Genomic DNA, 26,470 nt, shown 5'->3' with positions numbered 1-26,470 from the left:
TGGCGGGCGGCCGGGTATGATAATTCTTACCGATGAAGGACTCCCGTGCGTGCCACACACACAACGTCGGCTTCTTCAGGGGATGGGGATGGAGGAGTGGTAGTGAGCGATGTAAACCAGCTCCGTGTTCTTTAGGAGCCCGCTCTGTGCTCTGCTCCGGCTTCTTCAGGGGATGGGGGATGGAGGAATGGTAGTGAGCGACGTAACCCGCTCCGCTGGCGGGGTCATGACCCTCAGAGGGTCCGCGGCGCTTCCATGACCTGCATCCCGGGCGCCAGCCGGGGGCGCCAGCCGGGGGCGCCGGCCAGGGGCTCCGACCGGCGGCGGCGCTCGCACGCCCCGCCGCTCGGTTCGGCCGGCCGTCTGTATGTAAACACGGCGGTAACAGGACGCCTCCGCTGCTTACTCGGCCCCCCAGGGTGTGGGCAGGCAGCTCTGGATTTCACGGGGCTCAGGGTGCGACTGGCTCGAGAAAACCTCATCGGAGAACACCCACAGTCGAGGCAGCGCCTGGCCCGCGTCTCATGGGGCTCGCCTGGGGTACGGCCGTCTAAAATTTGCCGTAGTTCCCTTGAATTCAGCTACGTTTATCCCACTATACTATGTGAAGGCCTGCACTTGTGCAAGAGAGTGAGTGAGTACGGCTGCTGCGGGAGCGCCATGCATCCGGCCAAACCGGGCGAGAGGGACGATGCAGTTGAACGATCACACTTTCACACGACTTGGTGCGCATAGAGATGAAACAAAGCAATTCATTTTGTAATTTGTGGGCCCCGAATGACGAGTGATCTGTCAGTGTAGGTGGAGGTCTTGGTCAAATGGGCCCGAGGAGTCGACTCACACCGAAGCCTACTGGGAATGATGGAGTTCCCTTGAGAAAACACACTTATTGCTGCGATCGATATCGTTATATATTGGATTTGTAAAGTTTTTGCCATCTGCCACCCTTGATTTACATTGCATTGAGAGCCCGCACACTGAGTGACTTTTTCATGGAGCCTTTTGACTGTAAGCAGTTGATTTCTGAGAGCATGATATTGTCTTGTACAACCTTTAAGATTGTCGGCAAACTGATGTAAATTGAAAGCTGGTCAAAAAATGCTTGGGGGGGGGGCTCTTTAGGTGCACATTAAACACCTACTATTGTCTAGGCTCCGCTTTGCGCACGCCGTGTCCAAAGTTAGGCACGACACTGTATCTGTGGTTCTCAAACATTGCATCTCTAGCAGGCCATGTTCTGTTCTGCCACTTTCTGTCTAGTTTTCTCCGTCTCTGGGGTTTGGCTCCGACATGTTTAATTCTTGAGATAGCAGCAGAACCTTTCAGGCCTATTTCGCTCGGCGAAGATGCCAGCAATTAATAAACTTCCACGAATGGAAGAACTATCGCAAATGAGCGTTGTCGGCCATTAAATTCGGAGAACTGGACGAGCTGTGGAAACGCCACGCCACATTTCCGCGACCGCCGAGTGTTTGGCGCGCCCGTCGACCCCTGGCTTGGCGCCGTCAGAGCGAGTACAAGAGTCGGAGTTTCCAGTTTGCTGAGGCGCGCATGTTCGATCACCACCCGATCCGTCTAATGTGGAATGTAAACAGACCAGTCATCGCGCCACACTGCGCCCCGTGTCGGCATTTGGCCTCCTGCGAACACAAACCTCTCGCCCCGCGGCACGTGCCCTCCGGAGTAAGTGACCAGTGGCGGCGCACTAACCTGTACGGCAGATTAAACATTCACATTTGTGTGAAGGGTATAAGCCCAAGGTCGCCTATTTCGTACCGGATGTCCTTGGATGAAATTCACAGTGCAAGTCTTCAGCACTTTCACCACGCCTAACAAAACGGGACGACACAAACGGATCATTTAAATCCTTAAGTCAACGTATGGTATGTACGTATGTACATCCTCATCTGAGGATGCGTGGGGCGTTGCGAAGGAAGTCGTAGCATGCATCTGAAGTTGAACAATGTTTTGTCGAGTAGGGAAAGAACAAAGCTTACTTATATGCGAGAGGAAGTGTAAAATATTGCAGCATTGGAATTCAACCGGCGTGATCCTCGTTACGAAAGAAAAACGGAGGCTAAAGAACCGCAAAAGACGGGCAGAGGCCGAATGCAAACGACTGAATTTAAACACACGTAAAAGGTTTACGCACAGGGGACTCGATGCAGGCAGACACGAAACACCACTCACAATGCCGAAGCGGCGCACCTCTCGCTCCAACGCTTCGCCAGAGCACCCACTCTGTCAGCCCAGCCCAGTGCATGACGTAATCCCACATTCACTATATCATGAAGCCCAGCGGCGGGTCATGTCGAGGCATGCAGCCAGTGAGTCTGCGACGCAGTGTCTTGTCTATCTCGCAGAGCGTATCCCCAGGGTTTGTTAGGAAATGGCTGCGAGCGAGTTGCCAAACAGCTATCAATGCTAGTGCAGGATGCGAGGGGACATTGTGCTTCAATGACCGACAGGCTCGACCAGATCTGATCCTACCTAACGCTTGCGCCTTCGGAGCCCTTAGGCATAAATGAACGGTGCGTTGGATAGAAGGCAGTTTATTGATTTAAATGTGTCCTACTGAAGCTACCTCGTGTTCCATTGATGCTACACACGAATGTTCTCTTTGCAGTATTGCATTAACCATTCGCCCAGTGGTCTATTGCTATTAAGCTCAACGCGGGCAACAGTTTTCCCCAAACACAAAATCATGATATAAATAAGTGATTGCTAGTTGGGAGTTCTTATGCTGAAAATAATCGATCTTCATACACCAGCTTACATCAAGCAGCAGGAGACGCTATCAAGCAGGCATTGGTTATTTTGAGAACACAGCTGTGTCGAAGCTGTACTCATGGCAGCGAGTGAAAATGACTTAGGAAATATGACGTTTCAAAGCTAAGATATTTAGAATGCAGAAAACCTGGAATTTAGGCAGACACTGCATTAAAATGGCGTACAAAATGCACGAAACAGGAGCCATTCCATGGGGGAGAGCAAATGGAGTAATTGTTCCTTCCCCTCCAAGGGGTCTGAGGGGATACGAGAAAATATGTTGCCTGTGAAGCCAAAAGTATCTTGAGTACCGAATAAATGCAGGTTTTGAACAAAGTGAGAAAATTAGACAATTTTAGGCCTCCAGGCGACCAGTGAGGGAAACGAGCAGAGGTGAGGTGCCCAAAGGTCAAACAAAAAGAACTCTTTGCTGATGAGAGTTGTAGTTCGACAGGTTTTGCATACATTATGCTGTCCATGGCCCATAAAGTATTGCACCTGAATGTTGACTTGCAGGGAGCTTCCAAGCGCCCAAGAACCTATCATGGTGGTCCTGAGCAGCTTCCATTTGCTCGGAGAGCCCTTGGCTGTTTTCGGAAGCCCAAATGGCAGCACGCTGGGGCACTGACGCTACTGACGTAGGCCTGTTTCCTGTAGGCCTGCTTCCCCTCATTGGATGGTCCGGCCCAATTTCTGGAGCCCTGTAAGTTAACTTACTGAGATTCTTTCGACGTTCAGAGGCCTCTTGCATCGGTCTAGCGTTTTTCCTATTTACCATCATTTGTGGCGGGCCCTACGCTCTTCACAGGGGCCCTTCCCTCAACTCGTCGAGCACTCTCAATCGCTCAGGGAAGTATCAAGCCCCCCCCCCCCTTGATCACCAAATCGCTCAGGGAAGTACCAAGCTCCCCCCTTGATCACCCAATCGCTCAGGGAAGTATCAAGCCGCCCCCCCCTTGATCACCCAATCTCTCAGGGAAGTAACAAGCTCCCCCCTCGATCGCTCAAAAGGACTCCACACCGGTCTCGAGTTCCCCTGTCTGTTCGGAGCACCTGCGCTCTTGCCGTGCCCCTGTATGGAGACTTCCCTCGGACACTGTCGGCCACCCAGGGATTTTCACATTTATCTTGGATCCTGGTATTAGCCCGAGGAGTCCTGCGTAGCTGTCAGCCGCCTGATGTGTATACATGCCGGAGCCTACCAGTCGCTCAAGAGGCCCTTTACAATGGTGTTGCGGCCCCCTGGTCGGGCGAGCTCCTGACATGGGCCCTGTATCTGTTAACCATCTGGTGTACTCCCGATTGTTCAGAAGTCTGCTACATCGGGGCACTTGGGTGCATCTTATTCGCTAGAGGGTCCCACGCTGGTGCCTGGAGCTTTCATGCTAACCTGCCAGGGCACTTTTGATCGTTCAGGCGCTATTAAAATTGGCCCTGGTCTCTTCCCATTGTTCAAACCATCCTGAGTTGCTGTTGTGGCTATATGATTTGACATTCCGAGCCATTCTCATGTGCAGAAAACCCTCCGCATGTGTCTCTTTTGGTCATTGGTCATTGGCCTCTTTTGGTCATTGGTCCTCATTGGTCTCTCCGTTTGGTCCCATTGGTGGAGGAACCTACGGTGCTGTCCCAGTCGATATCTCTTGACCTGTCCGGGCACTCAATCACTCGGTGTCCCGCTTCAATGGTCTTGGATGATTTCTACTTACTCGGAGAACCACATACTTCTGACGGTGGCTTTATGCGTTGATCTGAAAGACACTATGCCACCAAGCTGCCCTCCGCACAAATCCCGAGTTCTTCCTGTTTGCTCAGAGGGCCCTGTGCCGTTCAGGGGCGTACCATGTTGGTCTCGCGTTCTTCTCGCTTGTTAAGAAAACCCAGAGCTGTTGATGACGTTGACCCTATGCATCGAACTTTTCCTGCATCATCGACCGCTCAAGGAACGTCCACATTCGTCTTGGCTTTTCCATTTTCTCGGAGAGCCGTCGCTGTTGACCAGTGTTGCTGCTGTTAGCTGCGCAATATATAGGGTGATGCTCAAAATGGGTCTGTAGTTATACACCGCAACTCTGGCGACTGGGATTCCACATTTGCGTCAAACCTGATGTGCGAATTGGGAACGGCGTTCATCATAATCTCAAGTGACACCATTTCGGCCAATGCTGGAATACGTGTAAAAAGGTAAAATCTCAGAACTAGCCATGCTCTTAGAGATACGAACCAGAAAACCCCGTAAAGTTGATGGTTGCACAGCAAAACATTTTGCTCGTCGCACACTTTTCAGCGCCGTCACGTACAGCCATGAAGTAGGAGTGAGCGGACTTCATAGGTTCAACACATGGGTACCCACATGAAATGGATAAAAGGCTGAGAGTTTTGTTTGTTTTTGTTGTAAATGACGGCTATAGCTACGACTTTGGGTAAAAAACTTACAAAATGTCGGATGGATACTTAAAGAAATACGAAGAACAACTTTACCAGACTATCAAGCTGTCAATGCATTTATTCAAGTTTTAAATTTCGCGTGCACATAAATTTCCGTGCAGTTGTCACACGCGATCAAAAACGGGCACTGTTGTGCAACACCCGGAATATAGTTATTGCATTGTATACACATGTATGTCTGCTTGTCTGTCTATTAGTCTGTCTGCCTATCCGTCCCATTTTGCGTTTCGTCGGGCCTGGCCCAAACGGCTCGAGCGGGTTCCTCTGCTTGGTAAAATTTGGACGTGATGCGCGTGCACACGAGACAATGTGCAGTGTCAAGTTTATGCGGAGGAGGTCAACTGACGGTGCCTGGGACGTAATTTAAAATGCGTTCCAACCCATTACATTGGCATCGGTAACCTGCAAATGCGACCCGCACGAAACAAGCAAACAGTCATTGGATCAAGTAAAGTTCAACACTAACGTCAGCAACGATATCAAAATCAACATCGATCAACATGAGACCAACACTAACATCAACAAGAAGCCATATCTCGGTAACGAGGGGTTGGAGCTACGAGAACTTGGCACGCTTTCGGTAACGAATTGAGCGGGGAATCGCGTGGTGGCAGAGCTTTGGTTGCATGCGTCACATGTCAACGACATAGAAGCGGCCAAGCTGCGTCTGCCGAGTTTTAACGCTTTTGATTGTGGTATGCCACATCTCGGCAGCCAGGGCAGATGGAAACGTAGATCCCATCTGAAAGCGTACAGTAATTTGCCGTGTTAGCTTCGTATATCCGGTGCAATTTTGCGCAACACTCCACCGCTTTCAAAATCGTCGAGAAGCCGAGAATATCGGTGTTTAAAAAGAGTGCCGAGCGCATAAGCCTTAGTCAAAATTTTCGCCGGAGTCTCGGGTCTACTGTCTACACTGTCCTGGTGTTAACAGAAATCACATCCTCATTTGCCTCCTCTCATCTCTATTATTCCCCACCTAAATTTTCAGCATTTTCTGCCATATTTTGTCCATAAATCAACCTTCACTAAAAGGCTATAATGTCACATTTTTGTAACGTCAAATACCACTGGCCTATCACTGGATTGCTACCGTTTAGTGGAACGATGGACGGCAGATTTAATCTGGTTTCGCTTTATTTTCTCGTTGCGTCCAAAAAGGCAAACCACAGTGGCATGCAACTGCGTTTCTCCAACTCTGCTGGGGTAGGTAGGCCTGTGTGTAAATTTACTGATGCTGATTTTTTAAATCGTAAAGTCATGATGTTTGGGTCAAATATGATCAAACAAGGTAAAAACCCAGATCGGTATCGGGGGTGCCTACAGACCTCTTTATGCAATCGTCTTTACCCTAGATACCTTTTCTAGGTAAAGGTCACAACTGCTCATTTTTGTCAGTTACTTCACTTGTCTTGAGAATTCTACGATGGCTAAAAACCTACACGATTTTTAAAAAAAGAATAAGCAAGTAGGATTATGTTTTGGAGGTATGTTCCTAGAGGCGAAAGGCTGATCGGAGTCATTAAGGTTAGTGACCAATTCTGACTGGCAAGAAGTCCAAATAAGATGTTTGTTGACGTCCCTGTGATCAAGTGGTTCGAAATGAGTGTAAAGGATTACGCCATAAAGAAGTTCTCCAGTGCAAGGCAGTTCGGTTTATCCTCGGTCTGATCTTCTACCTGACCTAATGTCAGTGGAATGATTCCTAATCCTAGAAAAAATTGGCTAGTATCTAAGAAATAATGGCATAAATTTAAAGTTTCGTCTAACACTCCGTTGTCGCATCATATTGAGCATCTCCCCAGGAGTTGCCTTCGCTTGCAGCCCTGACCTGACTTTGACCTCCCATAGGTCAGGGACTTAACTACATACACCCGGTTTTTATACCAGATGATCTACTATTCATTTACCTAAAGTTATGCAAAGCAGAGAGCAAAAGTCCAACTTTGATGACCTAGGGATTTCGAAATTCGACAAAAGTGAATTCGCATAGATAAGAAAGTGGGCACTTCCAATTCACTTCTGCTATTGCTTCGATAGACATGTTGCCGAAATATCAAAGTTAGTCATTAAGTCATTATATTTCAATTCCCCGGTTTTTCTCGTTTTTTCCTCAATTTCTCAATTTTTCTCAATTTTCCCTCTTTCTTTCTTTCTCTTTCTTGTTGTTCTTGTCATTCATTGGTGTTTTCGGGCGCATCGACTTTAATGATCATTTTGCGCCCATAACGATGCTTTTACATAATTAGTATGGGGTGAAAATGACTTGAAAATCAATATCTTTTAAAAACGAAAAAAGCTGTTTGGAATCAAGAAAGGAAGACCTGTCCCCGAGCACATCGCTAATCGTCAGGGGCGAAGCCTGCGGACCAAAGTTACGCCATCGTTCTTCGATGAGGCACGGACATGATACAATGACATGATGGATAGTGAGAACGGCACCACACCGCTGGCATACGGGTCTGTCGGCTCCATGCAACAGATGGCCGTGTGTGGCATACGTATGCCCAATATGCAACCTGCATAAAGCCACTTCTTCCCACCGCACACTGCGAGAGCATGACGACCACAAGCTTATTGCCGCCCATCTGGTCCCAACAACGCTGCAATTTGCTCCTCAGGAAGGTCTTGACTGCCGGGTAGAAATCTTTAGCAGGGATAGGCAAAAACCAGGTATATGGTGCCACCGCTTCTCGCTTAGCAGCGGCATCAGCCAGCTCGTTGCCCACGATACCGACGTGACTGGAGATCCAGCACAGGGCAACTCTTTCTCCAACCCGATTCAGCTGTGTCAGGCGTAATAAAACGTCCTGTATAAGGGAACATGATGGATAAAAGGACTCCAGTGCAGAGAGACTGCTCAGTGAATCAGTAAATACGGCGTGTGATGATTCTTCATCCACTTCTATGAAACATATCGCCTTGGTGATTGCAATTAATTCCGCTGTGAGAACTCACGAGTGGGCCGGTAACGAAAACGATCGAGTGACGGAACCGCTGACGAAAGCGCAACCTACGCCATTCGAGGTTTTGGATCCGTCTGTGTATGTCAAAGCGTATCCTTCATAACACGCCAGAAGCTCAAGTGCCCTGGATCTCATTAGGTGTGGTGTGACGTCTCTTTTCCTAATTTCCGTAAGCGAGGTGTCAATGAAGAGTGTGGTCACTTGCCAAAGAGGAGAAGCCAGGTGGCTTACTCGCTTTGCACCTCGAAGAGGAATTCCACTCTCGAGCAACAAGGCTCTCATTCGGAAACCAAAAGTTAAAGCGTGCTGCTGCGGCCCATGACGAAGGGAACTTACGGCAAACCGCGAAAATATTGCAAAACATGTCGAATGAAGTGGGAACTGCCGCAGCTTCAAGGAATAACGTATGCCGAGTATTTTCCCCCTCGTTGAAAGTGGTGGTTCGTGTGCCTCCGTTAAAAGGCTGATGGAAGGTGGTGTGCGGAACGCCCAGTAGCAATACGAATGGCAGTATGGTGGACGGTATCAAGAACACGTTTGCTGGATTCAATCGCGCTATCGTAAACAAAACATGCATAATCCCATAATCCAGTTTGAAGCAGACGAGGAAACGATATAAAAGCATCAGCGTGCTTCTGTCTGCCCCATATGATGTGCGAGACACACACTTTAGTATGTTGAGAGATTAAAAGCATCGATCGCGTAACATTTTAAGATGTGCGTTATATGTACGGCGGCGGTCGAAGTGTATCCCAAAGGTACCTGGCCACAGCCTTATTTGGAATAGAGCGACCATATAGACTGATGCTTAGGTCATCACATCGCTGGCGACGACAAAAATGCATCGCAACGGTCTTGTCGCCTGAAAAACGAAACCTGTTCATGTCACCCCATCTTTCAACGCGGTCCACAGCCAGCTGGAGACGTCGCTCCATCGCTGGCGCCCTCGCTGCACTGGTCCAAATACTAAAATCGTCAACAAAAAGGGCACGTCTGACCGACTGGGGAAGCACATCACAAATATCATTTATCATAACTGCGAACAGCGCTACACTTAACACGCCGCCCTGGGGCACGCCGTTTATTAGTTCGTACCTGTCGGAGAGGACGTTGCCGACCCGAACACGGAAATATCGTTTGGCTAAAAACCTTTGGAGAAAAATACCCATATGGCCACGCATACCATATATAAAAAGCTTTTGAAGAATACCATGGCACCATGTGGTGTCATAGGCGGCCTCAATGTCAAAGAATACTGTCCCCATATGCGCTTTTTCTTGAAAAGACTTACGAACCGTAGTGTCGGGAGCTAAAATGTGGTCTACCGTACTATGGTTTTTCCTAAGCCCGCACTGCGAGTTACTTAAAATATCGTTGTTTTCTAAAAACCAAGTGAGTCGCACGTTTACCATCTTTTCCATGAGTTTGGACAGTGATGACGTCAGTGAAATGGGTCGGTAATGAAAAGGGTCCATCCCACTCTTTCCCGGTTTTAGGATAGGCACCACAACAGCTTCCCGCCAGACCGGAGGGAACTCACCCCTCGACCACACCCTGTTGAAGACCGCAAATAGTACACGACGTGCACACGGTGGCAGATGTCGGAGCATCTTATTGTGGATGTCATCAGGACCTTCCGATACACTACGAAGTTTTGCGATTGCCGACTCCAACTCCACCAAAGTGAAGGGCTCATTGTACGCCTGTGGTTGTCTTGTGAAAATGTTCACCACGATTTTTTCGGATTGTGCTCTTTGCTGCAAAAACTGTGGGCTCGTGTTTACACCTTCGCTACGGTGGGAGAACGCTTGGGCGATATCGTTAGCCACATCCAACGGATGAGTCACCACCTGGCCGTTAACATGTAGCACAGGAAGTGGCACGAATGAAAACTGCCCAGAGATGCGTTTGATCCGAGCCCAAACCTGCGAAGTTGGCGTGAATCGGTTGAGCGTGCTTACGTGCACATGTCAGGATTCACGTTTTGCTTCTTTTATCGTGCGACGGGCAAAAGCTCTCGCCTTCTTAAAAGCTACTAAATTCTCCAGGCTACTTCTGGCGTCAAAAGCTCGGAAAGCGCGTCTGCGACCGCGAATTGCGTCACGACACTTCTCTGTCCACCACGGCACAGCAGTACAACGGGGAAATCCAGAAGTGCGCTAGCGATTACATCGCTAGCGCAATCTTGAAGTCGGTGAGTAAAATCCTCCATAGAGGGTGCCGCCCTCTCACCTCCGGTTGGACACAATGTCTCCAGTCGAGTCTCAAATTCACTCCAGTCAGCCTTTTTTAAATTCCAACGTCGTGGTCTTGCACGCAACGTTCCCCTTATCTGGAATCGAAGCCACACTGGGAAGTGATCGCTGCCCATTGGATCAACTGCCACAGACCACTCGAGGTTCTCCACCAGCTCGGGATTAGGAAGACTCGGGTCAAGCGCGGAAGTCTGACCAGACGGGAGTGTAAAATGAGTACGAGTCCCTGTGTTTAAAATACGCAGTGACAGGTCACGGATAAAATGTTCACAACTCCTTCCACGGGTGTTCGTGCTATCGCAGCCCCACGCAGTGTGATGAGCGTTAAAGCCGCCTAAAATAAGACATAGTGAAGGAAATTCATGCACTAAACGTCTCATCTCTTCCAATGGAAAAGCGACACCAGGTGGAAGATATAAGGAACACACTGTGATGTAACGGTGATTAAAATGCAGGTGTGCGGCTACAGCCTGTAACGTAGACCGCAGGTTAAGCCTCCTGGCTGGCACGCTGTGGTGGACTGCAAGAAGGACACCGCCATGTGCGATACCGCCGGTTAACACATCATTGCGAAACGGGGCGTATCCCCTCAGCGTGCATTGGTGACCAGAAGCCAGCTTGGTCTCTTGCAGCGCTACGACTGCAGGACAGTGCTTGCTGACGACAGCCTGGAGGTCGAGGGCATTCGCCGCTATTCCTCTACAGTTCCACTGAAAAAGGCCTGTAAAGGGGGCGTGTTAAAGAGGCAGTGTGAGGTCACATACTAAAACCGGACTCGTCCTAAATGAACTGGGCTGCGCCAGCTGCAGGAGCAGACGTTTCAGACTTAGAGCCACGGTTCGATTCTGCAGGAACGTGTCCCGCTCTGGGACGAATTCTGGGGCTCCCGCCGTCAGATGGAGACGGGGGACCGGCCGGGGCACGCTTCACACCAGCGTACCCGGTCCGGGGTGGCGGCGGGGGAGGGCCCATCGGCGGGCCTCTACCGGGCGTCTGGGGGTCAGCGGGGGCCTCCACTGGCCTTCTCGGCGATGGTGTGCCACTGCGAGGGGTGGGCTCCTTGCTTGCAACGGACAAACGGTTGGCCGCCTTAGCCCTCTCCAACTCGGCCAAGCGGGCCCGCTTGGCGTCGCGGGCGCGCCTGTCCGCCTCATGCCGTTCCGTCGTTTCCGCTGCTCGTCCACACACACTCGCCAGTGTCGCCGGAGGCGACGAGGGCAGCGGAGCGCCAGGCGGCGAGGAAGGCCGAGCCCGCGGACCATGGCCGCGCTTGACCACCGTCCATCAATCCTCCTCCCTCGCCTGCAACCCCGACGACACCTGAGGGCCCGGCGGCACAGCGTTGGTCGAGTAGGATGCAACTGAAGGACCAGGAGGATCCGACTGGGCGGAAGCCGCCCGCCCCGCCGGCATCACAGACAAACCGAAGGATCGCAGGAGCGTGATGAGTTGGACCGCTTACATGTGATTGATGCTGGTGGACTGTAGTACAGAGGTTTTGGATTTTTCAGCATAAGATACTTTGGGGGTGATTAGCCTCATACTGTTCACGCGCCTCGCGGAAAGAAATGTTCTTTTAAGTTTTGAGTGATATCATTTCCTTTTCCTTCATGAAGGCTGGACAGCTTCGATCGAAAGTTGTGTGCGGTACCTGCCCCGTGCCACAGTTCACGCACCAGGGCTGCACAGAGGTACGCTGGCCTCCCGAATGCTCGAAAGATGCACACTTCCCACAGACAGCTCGATTACGGCAGTGTGGTTTTGTATGACCAAAGGGCTGGCATTGAAAACATCGCATCGGATTCGGAACAAAGACTCTGACTTTGACAACTGCGTAGCCAATGCGGATATCAAACGGTAGATCAGGCCGGTTGAATGTCAATATAATGTTGTTTGTAGGGATTTGGTCATCACCCCTCCTGTTCGTGATCCTACGCGCTGCCGTGACCCCAAAGATTCCCAACTCTTCGATGATTTCCTCCTCGCTGACGTCACGAAGGTCATAGCAGTTTATGATGCCTTTTGATAAATTTTTGGTGTGGTGCGGTGTACCGTGACTGGCACGCTCACGTCTCGCTTTGCACCCTCGGTTCTCGCGGCACACACAAATTCAGTGGTTGTCAAAGCTCGAGTCGCATCGGTGCCGTTTGCGAACTCCACCTCGATCGCGCCGTCCCTCAGCTTGTCACAGTGAGTGACTTTTCCCAACTTGTCGCATCCGTTTCGGCGCTGAAACGGTGAAAGCGATGCCAGGTTCTTCACATCACTCCGGAAGACAAGAACGCGTGGGACAGGTGGAACCGACTCCTCGCTGCGCCCTAAATTCATCGCAGTCCGTCCCCCTCTCGGGGGCGGGTGTTTTTGGGGTTTGTAGATGCCATGCAGTGTTGTTCTTAATTTCGGCACCGGGGCTCCCCACCCACCTCGGAGCCCAACTGGGGGACGGCCCACTCACCGCTCCGCACGGCCAGGCGCCCCAAGCGAAAAACCGCACGGATCGCCCAGCCGCAACGCGAGCGACAAGCCGCTACACCCGTGTGGGGCCCCACGGGTCCCCCACGCCCCCGGATATCCTGGCCAAAGTGGAGTGTTGGGACGCGCCGTGACTGACCCGCACGACGCGTCCCTCAGCCACCAGGATCCGGTCAACCCGGGGACGTGGGCGAGGGGGCACGGCTACCCCGATAAAACGAGGATGAGGAGTGGTGATAGGGCCGGATGCGGGAGTGTGGATAATATGGAGGGAGTGGGCGGGACAAGAAGCAGGAGCTCACGTGCCGGCAGGGTCGCTACACCCTGAGATGAACAGCTTGCGCTGTCCACCCGTTACCGGAGCTGGGACCCGAGGGGGCGCTAGTCCCCTACACCGGCCAAAGCTGGTGCCCCCGCGGGGCTGGTTTTTCTCCAAGGAATAAGGCTAATACTACCGTCTTATCTATCTGAAAAATGTTCCTCCCTAATGCACTGAACAAGTTACGTAAAAGTGAGTTCACGTACAGGCCTGCCTACCCAAAGAAGGTGTCTTTAACTCTGCTAGTTTTTTTAGAATTCAGGGGTAGGCTCAAATCGGCCCTCACACGAGCGCATCGCAAACTGGCCATCCGTGCGCGTGTTAAGCTGCTTCGTAGGAGACTGGCCACAGGGGCTTCTGATTTACGGGTCAGGATATCAGTGAGGGAACTCTGGTCCTATGGTATAGAACATGAAGAATACCAAAAACGGCATTCACATTATGATTAATATCATCATTATCGGAGCACTTGCCTTTCTAAGACACAACAAAAAGCACCACCACCTATTTTACGTACGTACACTGAAACGCATGGCTGCCAAAAGAATTTCCAATTACAATAAATACGCTACACGCAAACGTTGATTTGACCAACATCTGTGCGACACAGCAAGACGTCTGTGTGCAAAAAATGGGTTGCCTTACAAAATTTATCCGCAGAGGAAAACGAAAGAACCGCTCGCATTTTCGGCAAAGCAAAGCATCTGAACGATATACCCAACCATCCAGACGCTCGACCAACTGACATGCTTCTTTTCGGTGAGCGTCCCCAGAGGCGCACCCAGGACAAAAGTCGGCTGGGCAAGTTCATGGTTAAACAAACCAATGGGCCTACAAAATGTCCAGTTCAAATAATAGCTTTCTGGAATCTATCGACTAACTGAGTCCCATCGCATGCCATTGGTGCGGCTGTGATTACCATCATCGGCAGCAAGCGGCAAACATGAATCAATCCGAGTGTAACGATTTTGCATCAGGTCTGTCTGAAGGTGGTGATTGCTGCTGAACATTTGATGATACGCTCTGAGGCCATACCAGGCTCGAGTCGCTTCATATTGAGGCCAGACTGTGCCAAAATTGGATGAGAAGTAGGTGAGCATTTGATTGGTCAGTATTCGGCTCGCGCAAGATGTCTGCACACGCACAGCCATAGTCGGGCTGCGTCGTTACAGATATGTGTTCTGTATTGATAGCCGTGTGCTCAGGCTTCACTCGGATCGAATCGTGTTGGCGCCCCGGCATTGACAGGAAAGCTCGGCGGCAGATGGGCCCAACTGCCGGAATTAACGAGGACATTTCCGCTGAGCTTTCAGACAACATTCTCTGGGTTTCGGAAAAAAACAGTGTTCGCCACATCACTGAAGCGCGCTTGCGCTCATCGGTGATCGTGGTAACTTATGCATGCATTCTTACGTGGTTAATTTCCTCTAGAGACTCTCAATTTCTTGAACATGTGTGCCTTTTTGCAGGTAAAAATGTGGATTATGAAAGGCACAGATGTCTTTTAAACCACCGGCTAAAGTTTTATGCCGGCTCAATCGTCTTGATTTGTGTGCCCTCAGCTCAGTTCGTCATTCCGTGTTTCATGTGTCATGTACAAACGATCTGAGCTGCTTGCATTTGCTAGACGGCGCCGCACACCAGCACACGCTCATAGATGTAAACAAGACAATTTCCGGATGAAAATGACATTTAGGTATGGTCAGCTCTATGGCTGTCACAGTTTCACACAAAGTGGTTTGCGGGTAATACATCCAGTCATTTTTGTTTTGCTTTCGCATCACAAAGTCGCCAACACGCTTATTTTAGGCATGCACAGTTTGGCTAACTACTTGGACATAACCACCACTCGGTCCAAAAAGAGAGACGAAACTCTTCCCATAACATCATTGTTGTGCCTTCAGCCCAATCTTTCTTAGCACTCAAGTTAAATGATTACGATAATTCATCAATGAATAGATGTCTAGTTTTAAGGATTTCACCCGAACAAGAACATGATAAAACCAAAACAGCACACGTCATCCGTGAGGAAACAAGCACCATTCAGCTCACGCTTTAGATTTCTGCAGCAAACATAACCCGCTGCAAGAATATAAGTACTCCCTGGATGCACCAATGCACAGATCATGTGTTTACAGCCTGTCACGTTCCGTTTGCTGGGGCACGTCCAACGTCCCACCTTTACCCTGGATATCTCCAAAATCGATGACCCCGATCCGGATGATTCAAACGACAAGAGATATCCTGTGCTGCACAGCTCCAGCACGTTTTACTTTGTTGACAGACATGCCAATGGTGATGTCACAGGTCGGCACAAGAGACTGACAAGAGATATCCTGTGCTGCACAGCTCCAGCATGTATCAGTTTGTTGACAGACATGCCAATGGTGATGTCACAGGTCGGAACAAATATTTATTGCAGAAAATTCTTGTTAATCGTATATCTCTTCCGAATTACCGCCATGTGGTGACTGCGTGGGACTGAAGTTGATGTGATATGATGTAATGTGATGTGATGTGATGTGATGTGATGTGATGTGATGTGATGTAATGTGATGTGATGTCTGCTACGTGTCAAAGGTACGTGCTCAGGTACACATTTTTGTAGTCCGTACACTAAATTTCACCTTAATACCAAAATACCTAAAGGTTTGACTTAATACCAAAATGTGATTCGTCAGGAGAAAACAGAATGGACTGACGGTACGCGGCTAGGTAATCAGGAACACCCTCTGTGGACAGATGAACAATTATAAGTTGCAGCGGGTGCAATGCTTGTTCCCGAACGAAGGACGCATACTCGGAATGACAATGGCGACAATCCACACTGCTAATAAACATTGCGGATGATAGGCTGAGCACATTCTCGTTCGTGCTCGCATTTTGACTTCGTTCGTGCACAAAACTGTCCTTAGTAGCAGATTGCATTATGTGTCTTAACGCATAAACGCTGATATTGATTGCAGTATATGTCAAATGTCCTTTCAAATTAAGGTGTAACATCCCCCTTATGAGACAGGCAAACACCACTGATATGGGTAACATAATCATTTTTGCATTGTAAAGTTCTTCAGGTATCTGCATGCATCTACCTTGCACTTTGTTGTTTCGTTTGGGCTGTTGGGTGAGTGCCCTCAGGTTTTAGAGAGGTTGTCGACTGCCGTGTAGCTAGAGCGGTGTCGTGACATAAAAACGAACTTAGGAATTTACTGTGTAGCCGTGCGCGAACACTGGTATTGGCTGAGGCCTGATGAAGAAGCGAGCCACAATACCCAGAAACAAGCAACCACAGTAAAGCAGCGGTCTGCAAGGTTTACCGCGAATAAATTGCCACGTGGATGGTTTTCCAGCGCTGCGCTGCCCCACCCGGCGCATGTGGTGCGTGCGTAAGCGAGCTCATCGTTTTGCGCAATCTGTCGAGTTCTGCAGAAACTGCTCGGGGACGACAGATCGAGCCAGCGCCCTCAACACTGTCCAGACACTGGCACGGTGCCGAATATCCGTGCTGAGAGTACGCACCGTTCCTCCATTGAGCTACCCCCTGCCATCCCCCCGCCGTGGCGGCCGTCTGCAGCTGCTGACGTCAGTGGGGCGGCTCGGCGCGCGCCGCCCGCCGTCCTCCTGTATCTGCGGCGCCACCGACCGCAGACGGGCAAAACACGGCCGTCAGAGGGTCACCGAGTGGCGCGTGGGCTGCCATTTGGTCCTCGCCAGCGGGCCGCGCGGCCTGACCGCGGGCACACATCCGCCGCCGCCTCTGCTCGGTGGGCACGGTATCGGCGGGTGGCCTCGCGCGGCGTCTGGAGGTCATGGGTCAGCGGATTTCGGCGCATTTAGATGCCCTGAGGCGGTGTAGGTCAGCGGGTCGCCGACGGCTGAGTGGACGTCGTGGCCCCCAACAATTACTATACACCCCAAGCCTCCGCAAGTCAGGGCAGCGACATTTTGCACTGGTTACCCAAAACGTTAACCGGCTAAAGTTAACCGGCTCGCACTGGTTAAATCGTAGACAAGCTGACCGGCTCATTACGTGCTCAGCCCAGACCGTTACAATGCACTGCATCTCCTGCACGCTGCTCATTCCAGGATGTCTGTGTTTCCTTGAGCTTTTTGTCTCTGGTCAGCGTGCTATACACGCACCAGGCGCTTCGATGCACAAGACCCAAGGACATCTGGGTTTAGCAGAACCAGCGCGACAAAGCTGCAATTTTGCGGCCATCTCCGCGCATTAGTGCGGAGTTGATCATAGGGACTAAGCGTGTAGTGCTACATGCCTGGCATAAGGTTTATGTTCTATTAAGCTACCCTAGATGTGAGCCGGCAGCCCTCTCGAACTTGGCATGCTGCACGGCTGCCTATTGCCACACATTGTGCCATTGAGTTGTGCACAGTCGGTTTTAACGCTGTGTGTGGTATCCTGCTGTTTTCGAACCCTTCAGTATTTTCTAAAGGATTTGATTGAGCCAGACGCTGCATTTGCCTAAGCCTTGGAGGCTGGCAGTTGGAACAGCACAATACACTACGTGGATGCTTGCGATGCCCAGACTGTGGTCTCTGTGCACCAGTGGTCATTCGTCTCAACTTATAACGTAAATATCGGGTGATATTTGAAACCCAGCCTAGAGCTTGGAAGCCACCCACCAGCTCGTACAAGTTGACAACGGCCGGCTCCAGAGCCAAGGCAGCCAAATCAAGCTTCCCTATGGCGAAAATGTAGAATTTGTTGATGGCCTCTTGGCCAAGGTCGTCCCGATCTGAAATTATGGTGCCAAGGTCCAGCCTGGCTCAGCGAGCAGGTCATCTGACCTAAAAAACTTCGCTGATGACTGAAGTTTTGAAGTCTAAGTCTTAACCTAGTATGAGTCTCAACTCTAAGCCTTCGCAAGTCTTGGCTTATGGGGAGGCATTGTGCGTAGACAAGGACATGTTTGTCGGTAAGCGCTGTCCCACATCCAGACGAGGCCGTGATCCGCCAATCGAAGCCTCTCAGCATCCTGGAGCCATAAGGCTTGCCATTCCGCAACTTGGTGTTCAGGCAAGGCGCACCTGCCAGCTCTTACGAAACCTGAATGCCCAAGCTCTGCCATGGCGACCATCATAAAAGACATGGCCGAGAGGGCGAACGTCTTAATCCCAAAAATCCCGCTCATCCCACCTGACATCCACTTCGAGATCAAACGGCTCCAGTTTGTTGCATCAAGCAGCGCTGTCATGACCATGAACAAGAGCTATGGTAATCATCATGAACAAGCCCTTGAAGGTAATCAGCCTCAACCTGACCGAGCCAGTACCCTCCCGGGGCAGCTTAACACGCGCCCGGGTTATCACGCGCCCGGGTTATCACGCGCCCGGGTTATCACGCGCCCGGGTTATCACGCGCCCGGGTTATACACGCGCCCGGGTTAACACGCGCCCGGGTTATCACGCGCCCCGGGTTAACACGCGCCCGGGGTATCACGCGCCCGGGTTAATCACGCGCCCGGGTTAACACGCGCCCGGGTTATCACGCGCCCGGGTTAACACGCGCCCGGGTTATCACGCGCCCGGGTTAACACGCGCCCGGGTTATCACGCGCCCGGGTTAACACGCGCCCGGGTTATCACGCGCCCGGGTTAACACGCGCCCGGGTTAACACGCGCCCGGGTTATCACGCGCCCGGGTTATCACGCGCCCGGGTTAACACGCGCCCGGGTTATCACGCGCCCGGGTTAACACGCGCCCGGGTCACCGGTAAATGCGACGAGCTGGGATGCTGGGACACTTTGACTTCCAGAGATCTCAATAACTGTGCAAGCTGGAGGCACCAAACCCACAGGATCGGTAGGGCTTTGCAAGAGCTTGTCTTGTGAGAGATTGCGTTTGTTATGTCGGGATATTTTGGCCTAAATAAGATCACGCAAGATCAGACTCCAAATAGTGTCTGAAGTGCCCTCAGACATCCTTACGCAACCATCTTTAACATACATGCTTTTTGCAAGCAAAAGTTTGCTGGTACTATCAGTTCAGTGACCGTTAGAAGGTAGAAATGACCAGCAATTACCACAGACTCTTTTCATATTAGGATGTACAATCCGCGCCAAGCACCACCCTACGCGGCATACCCCTTAAAGTAAAACGGTCATTTCAGGATAGTGACCTTCCCTATCCCAAGTCGAGATAAGTAGCATTTTGACGTTCTTATAATTCAGGACTCAAAATGTCCGCCTAAACTGCTCCATAAAGCATGCTTTCCAAGAAAACAGGCGGTTTGGTTTTGAGCTTGATTGAAAAGTTTTGTTCCATACCTATCCCAAGGCCGTGAACTTTATCACAATCGTAAGTTAAACTGTCTGCTTGCTAAAGAAAATATCTCAGACTTTAAATTTTGTTTGATATTTGCATCAGAGTTCACCATTTCCCAGGCATTGTCATCGCTAACAACCATGGCTTGACTTTGACCTGCCATAAGACAGTGACCTTACAAGTTTTGTATGATAAAGGTATAATGACGGGACCCGCGACAGTCGGGGACCTAGAGTGCCTAACAGGGGGCCCTGCGTGGGCAAGGAGTCCAGAGTCGAACAGGAGAACATTTGCTGGATCTGGACATGAACGGGACCCCAAATGGCAGAGGGCTTCTTGCGTTGGTCGGGGTCCTCTGACAATGCAAGGAGATTGCGAGTTTATGAGAGTTCATAATGAGACAATGAACGGGCACTGTGCCAGTCATCGCCACCAGTACTGGACGAGGTCCTCCACCCCAAATCTTCTACGGGTCCGTTAGGCCACATTGGAGTCTCTGTACAAATTACTGGACCTCCTGCGGTGATAACGGATCTTGTTTCGTCAATGAGGACTCAGTGAGGACTGCAGCCAGGTCAATGAGGACTGCGGCCAGCTGCCCCGGCCAAGGGACCTCTCGCTTCAGTGAGGTGGCCAATGTAAGATGCGTCTCCCCAAGAGGCTCCCGATCGACCAGGGAAGCCCATCCTCGTGTCGGCGAAATGACATCCGGTAGGTACCCCGTGCTGAGACGGAATGGCCCTCCAGCACACGGCCGACAACACTAGTGCCCCCTGGTGGTCTACCCACGCACCTTCTTGCCGGAAAAAGGTGAGCGGTCTCATTAGTGTGCAATAGAGTGGATCAAAATGAAGCTTGAGATGACAAAGACCGACACTTGTTTAACGGAAAATATTCGCATCGTTACGAAACTGAAAAGTGAAAAAAATATCTAAAGGCTCTTCAGTCTGCGCGCCCGCAAGCTTAGGAGTAAGACAAACGATGGTCGGGGTCGCATTTTGCGTCAGACCGACGGATGTATAGCGCATTTTCTGCTTCGTTCGCTTATATAACGCTTACGTAACACTCTTCTGAGATAACATATAAAGTCGGCCAATAGTCCATGAACTACTTTTTCCGATTTAAAGAACGCTATCGTTTCCTCTTTTGCGAGAAGCAGGCCGGGGCATTTCCGACTGGCGTGCCACTTTTTTGCGCCCCATCCGGCGCCCTTGACTGCCGTCCTGGTTTCCATCTGCGCCGAAGCCGCCGTAGCGCATCGCTGCCGCACGTGCTCGGACTCGCGCGTGCGTCGCAGTGACGTGGCGGCGCCGGGGGCCGCGTCGAGGCCGGCGGTGTCGGTCGGCGACGGGTCAGACTCAAGCGGGAGGTGCCCGGGGTCGGACGCGACCCGCCCGGTGTCCGCTCTCTCCGCCGCGATGAAGAGCAGCCGGCGCCTGCTGCTGGCCGCCGCCCTGCTGGCCCTCTGTGGCCGGGCACTGTCGCAGCAGTAAGTGGCGTGAGCCGCGGCGGCACACCGCCCCGGCACCGGGTCCCCGGGACCGGGCCACGGCAGTGTCGAGATTCCGGCGCCAAATGTCCTGACTTTACTCTGTCGGACCGTGATGGAAATACGCCGCCGCGGATGTCGGTCCTGTGCTCCAATCTCAAATCGTGCCGTGCCGTCTTTGTGGATGACTTTGCTAATAAGCCTTCAGTCATTCAAACATTGTAGAGCGTCCGCTACCAATAATCCCATCAAGTGCCGAACTCATAGTGAAATTCCTGAATTAATTTGGTGTGGCTAGTAATGCTTAGTTTAAAAGTGATTATAAGGCTTAATGCAATCAGTGGGATTGCTCACCAATTGCCATTGCTTTAAGTACCTGGATTTATTTCTTTGCAATACGTCAGATGCGAACCAGAGTTCTTTCCGTGAATCTTCAAAGCCGAACTCGACATTTAAGATCGGGAGTAACATGTATTTCGGCCGTTATTAAGCCAAAGTCTAACTCGCCCAAACCAATTAGGATTATCTTGTCGAATTTGATAACTGCATTTCTCATCCGATGCTGGAACAAAAAAAACAACTTAACGTAATACGCACCTTTTAAAAAAGTGTTTTGCGGGTTTTTATCCTGTAAATTTTCCACTTGCATGAGACAATTACAACGCATCTGTGCACATATGCTCATATGGACATTGCTGGTCAACTTTTGGAACTGAAAAAGTGGTCGCACGAGTGAGTCCTTCGTATGCATCCGGCTTACACAAACGTTCTTCAGTATGGTTATTCTATGAAGCAATAGTAGGATGACTATAGCACCAGTTAGAGAACACTCAGCATGTCCGTCATCTCACTTTTGTTTTGCTTGTGGCTAATTATCGAGGCAGATGGCGACATTCCAGCTCTGCTTCATTGGTCAGCAGTGATTTGTAAGCGCCCGTAGCGCATAGTCCGGCGGTATAGTTTGTGACATGCTGTTTATCAGTTGGACTGCCCATGTCAAGATCGACTATGAAAGCTGTCTGAACGCAAAGCGCATGACCATTTGCACTCGAGAGCGTATTTCATCTGTTACCGTTTACATACAGATGCGCACGTTGTTTCCGTCCGCATACAACTGACAAGAAATACACGAGTAAAAGCCAATAGACTGAAAGTGTGTCCACAGTATCTGTAAAGACACAGCCTCGCAATAATGTTTGTGTGCATGTTCTGTTTAAGGACGGAGATGTGTGCACGAGTATTCTAGTAACATATCATCTATCGTAATCCTTGACGCGCGTTCAGCTGTAAAAAAAAACAATGCAGTCTTGTATTGATTTGATAACTATGACCTTCTCAAGGTAAACAAGATTACTAGCCTTAAATGAGCACCAATGACATTTTGCTTCGAGCAGGTATCTAAGTTCACGGAAGTCGCATGAGAAGGTTTGGGGGGGGGACGCTTTGGGCACCAATATGGAGTATGGCCATATTTGACCTTATTGGACCCGAAGATCATGACCTAGGCATCTCAAATTCGGGCACATGTGAATTCATGTACAGACCAATACACCCTGTAAAATAAGTGTCTCTAGCTCTCTTATTTTTTAGATTTTAGGAGCACCAAATTGACCCCATCCGAGCAAAGAGCATTCAACCGGCCACCAGGGCGCGTGCTAAACAAGGAATAGGCAGATTTAATGCGAAGACTTTCCAACAGCCCGTCGTCACGTCCGAGCCACGTTGTAGAATCCACAACTCTCATGTTATCAAAAGCTGTAGAGATCGCTGGGGTGCGTCTCCGTCCAGTGACTGTCGGTGCCCTTGTTGAACGAACTTGGCTCTGGCTTGAGCGGAACACTACCCCTGCCAGTGCAGACAAGTTGTAGCCACGAAACCTTTGTGAGTGAAACGCTTAACATTACTGCTGTTACTCAAAAAGCTACGCATGTAGCTTCCGTGGCTCAAGCAGTTTAGTTTTGTGCTACCTGCGTCAAACAGCACACTCTGGCTACTGATACGTTAACATCTATAAAGACTACTCCCTTCAAATGCTGATAAGGATAAACGTCAAACATATCTGCGCGTTTGAGAGACATATGAGCTTGCATAAACGTTTAATGAAAGCGAATAACCTGACTTGGCTCACCTTGCAGCACTTCCGTTTGACGCCACTCCTTGGCATCGTTCGCAGGGTATTTTTCCCCGATGGTGGTCATCCATCGCCTCGACAACGGTAAATACAGGATAAAGGGCGGTCAGCACTCTTTCCCTCATCCCCGGCGCTACTAAGACCCCTTTTAACCAATGCTGCGGTCATGGCTATCGACGTCCGAAGGCAGATAGATGCCTTTGCAGCCATTTGTAGCAGACTCTGTTTGTCCTGGAGGCGTTACTGACCAGCCTCAGCACTAACAGGAAGCAGCATCTCAATGGCTGTCTTCGCCGCATGAGTACACCCAAACATTGGTGTGCTCAAGACGCCTAAAATGCTTAGCTTGAATCTGCGATGTTGATAACGGTGGCGCTGTTCTCAACGCACTTTCAACTTTTTCGAATTTGTTTGGAATATTGGTTCTGTGGACACTGCAAAGCCGTTGACTAACATAACACACCGAAATAACCCTGCTACCGTAACATTTGCTCCCGTTGCCCGCTTTTGTACGCTTAAAGATATATCTGCAAAGATCATACAGTACTATTGGCCTCATTCCTCGGAAAAACCAGGAGAATGAAAATATAGTTAGGTTGATATTTCGGCAACATGCCTTTCTCGAAACAACAGCAGAACAAGATGAATGCTGCACCACCACCCAGCCAGCTTTGAGAAAGGTATTTTGCCAAAATATCAACCTAACTATATCTCCATTCTCCTGGTTTTTCCGAGGAATAAGGCTGATACTGCTGTCTGATCTATGTGACTCATGTTCCTCGCTGATGCACCGAACAACTTACGTAATATATCTGCAAAGTATTCGGCACGGCAACATGAAAAACAGGGTGCGCAGTTCACTACAAACTTTCAGAAATGCGCAACCTCAAAATGCATCACATCATGTCCCACCGCATGTCATCCGTTCAGAAAAGGCAACAAAGCCCTATGCGTTGGTCGCAAAGTCTTGTCTGCACGACTGTGACCCCGATGTTGCGAGAAGAAGCGTTAGGCCTCTCCCACCTTCACCACCACCCAGCCAGCGACCTTTGCGGACGCGTCATCGCTCGCGGCTGACCTCTGGTCCTGCGCTGACCCCAGGTCGTCCTACGCCTCCCGGTATCTGCCGCCCCCTGCGCCCTCCAAGGTGCATAGAGGCGGCAAGACATACGTGCCGGGGACCGGTGGCAGCAGCTCCCGCTACCGGGGCGGCTGCGACGCCATACCGCCGGCGCCCATGGCGTCCGCCATCAGGTGCTCCACCTACTCGGGCTGCCGCGCCAAATGCATGGCGGGTCACCTGTTCCCGAACGGCGAGGAGCTGATCCAAATCCGCTGCGAGAACGGCGTCTGGACGCCGCCCGAGCCGTTCACCGAGATACCCGACTGCGCCCGTGAGTCCAGCGGCAGACAGGGCTGCTCAGCGATGGATCTGGCCCCGCTCGTGGGTCTGTCAGCGGCCCCGGTCACATGGGGCTGGGTGGGCTGCGCCTGGTCTAGGTCATGGCGGTAGAAATGGTGGCCTGTGTGTGGCATGTGTGTGAGAGTAAGCTGGCAACTCCGGTCCATATGCTACCGTTTTCATGAAGTTATCCCACGGGGATTGTATCCCATAGAAGCATGAAAAAGCGCAGACAATAAAGTAAGCGCACCGTTGTCCCATAAGCCCCATTATGCCACCGTTAGCAATAAGCCCGATTGCTGTCTCATATTGTGATAGCTGGATGTGAGCGATATACTTAAATGCTTGCCTACAGAGATATGCCTTAAGGACTTGCAGACCAGACCCGCATATTAGCACCGATGACTTCATCAGCAACTACGCTGCCTGCAAGGTCACGTTAAGGCATCATTGTGCATCGAGCCCCTCAGTGACATCACGAGCGGTGCGTGACATTAAAAGCCATCTATCGAACAGAACTGGCAGCCCGCAACAAATCCAAAGCTAACCATCCAACGCACGTGCCACAACCCAAACCACGCCGCCTACCAGCGCACGGTCTCGCCAACGTAAGGCAGCATACTTGCTTCCGCCGCGGGGCCAGCGCTGTTGACTGTGCCGCCGCCGGCAGCGGTCTGCACGCCCGCCTGCCAAAACGGCGGCACCTGCATCGCCGCCGACGTGTGCCAGTGTACCGAGGGATACGATGGCCGCTACTGCGAGGTGCGCCGCCAGCGCTGCACCGCGCCACGGCCCGCCATCTACAACGCTCGCATCAGTTGCACCAACACGTTAGTGCCCGAAGCGACCGTGCTGCTCTGCCCTGCTTGTGTCCAGTGGGTTGTCGTCCTTTTGTGTTGGATTCGCAGGTGAATCGTGCACTCCTGTTTCTCTGTTTACTGGAACCTATCCTCAACCCTGGGTCTCTTTTTCTTTCCCTCTCTTTCTCTCTCTTTCTCCCTCTCTCTCTCTCACCCTCTCCCCCTTCTCTCTCTCTCTCTCTCTCTCTCTTCTCCCTCTCTCTCCCTCTCTCACCCTCTCTCTCTCTCTCTCCTCCCTTCCCCCCCCCCCCCTCTCTCTCTCTCTCTCTCTCTCTCTCTCTCTCTCTCTTCTGCATTTGCGGGGTCTATAACCAACCATAAGCAACTTGGTACGATTATGTTTTTGTTCCCATTCTGACTGCTTTGTCCACATTTCAACTGTTCCAGCGCACGGCTTTGCGGAGAGAGAAAGCTCACATTGCATAACGCGCACATGCCGCTCTACCCAGAGTTCACTAACCTCCCGAACGAACGCTGGGTGCTGACAGGCGTTGTTCTGTGACCTGCGCTCGGGGCTACGAGACGGCCGACCGCCGCACGGCATTTGACATCGAATGCAGCGAGGACTTCGGCTGGATCGCGCACGGCGGCAGCAACGTGATTCCCGTGTGCCAGCGTGAGTCAGGCGACTGCGGGCTGACACCGGCCGGCACCACATGGCTCCTTGTGCCGGATTAGTATGTAGGTTTGAATGTTCAGACCAGCTCTCTGCTGCCTTTTGCATAACTCAGTGAAATTTAAAGCAGACCAAACAACCGCCCGTGAGGGCGTGCTCTGGACTTCGTAAGCTAGATTTCCTAATGAGAGGACTGGCCCGTCCCATGCACAGCCTTGGTGCCATGTCTTCGGACAGAAACCGGGAGGTAGGCTGTACCGCCGTGTGTTGAGTTCCGCGGTACAGGCTACCTAGCCACCCGCACGAAGTCTGGGAGCAAACGACAGGGTAGACTATTCAGCGGGATCTGCAGGCTGACAATTGCCCCGAGCACACCCCAATTTCGCTCTTTTGAGTAGCATTGATCATTGTGACACAAACTGTGTGAATAGATGCGTAAAAGTAGGCTGTGTTTTTTTGCT

At 51.0% G+C, this 26,470-nt stretch overlaps 1 protein-coding gene across 1 annotated transcript in view; it reads left to right on the top strand.

The window, feature by feature from the left end:
• Positions 1-20,885: 20,885 nt before the first annotated feature.
• Hml (hemolectin) overlaps positions 20,886-26,470 on the top strand; it is a 61,581-nt gene continuing 55,996 nt past the window's right edge. Inside the window, exons 1-5 of the mRNA XM_037219436.1 lie at positions 20,886-21,000; positions 23,174-23,215; positions 24,233-24,525; positions 25,204-25,363; positions 25,882-26,009. Of these exons, the coding sequence (XP_037075331.1) occupies positions 20,930-21,000; positions 23,174-23,215; positions 24,233-24,525; positions 25,204-25,363; positions 25,882-26,009 (694 nt within the window). The 5' untranslated portion in view covers positions 20,886-20,929. The remainder of the gene's footprint in view (positions 21,001-23,173; positions 23,216-24,232; positions 24,526-25,203; positions 25,364-25,881; positions 26,010-26,470) is intronic.

The sequence above is a fragment of the Pollicipes pollicipes genome, unplaced genomic scaffold, assembly GCF_011947565.3.
Source record: "Pollicipes pollicipes isolate AB1234 unplaced genomic scaffold, Ppol_2.1 Scaffold_4295;HRSCAF=5057_pilon_pilon_pilon, whole genome shotgun sequence".
In the NCBI taxonomy this organism is placed as follows: Eukaryota; Metazoa; Arthropoda; class Thecostraca; order Pollicipedomorpha; family Pollicipedidae; genus Pollicipes; species Pollicipes pollicipes.
The sequence above is the reverse complement of the archived record's forward strand: the minus strand, read 5'-3'. Positions and strand labels throughout refer to the sequence as shown.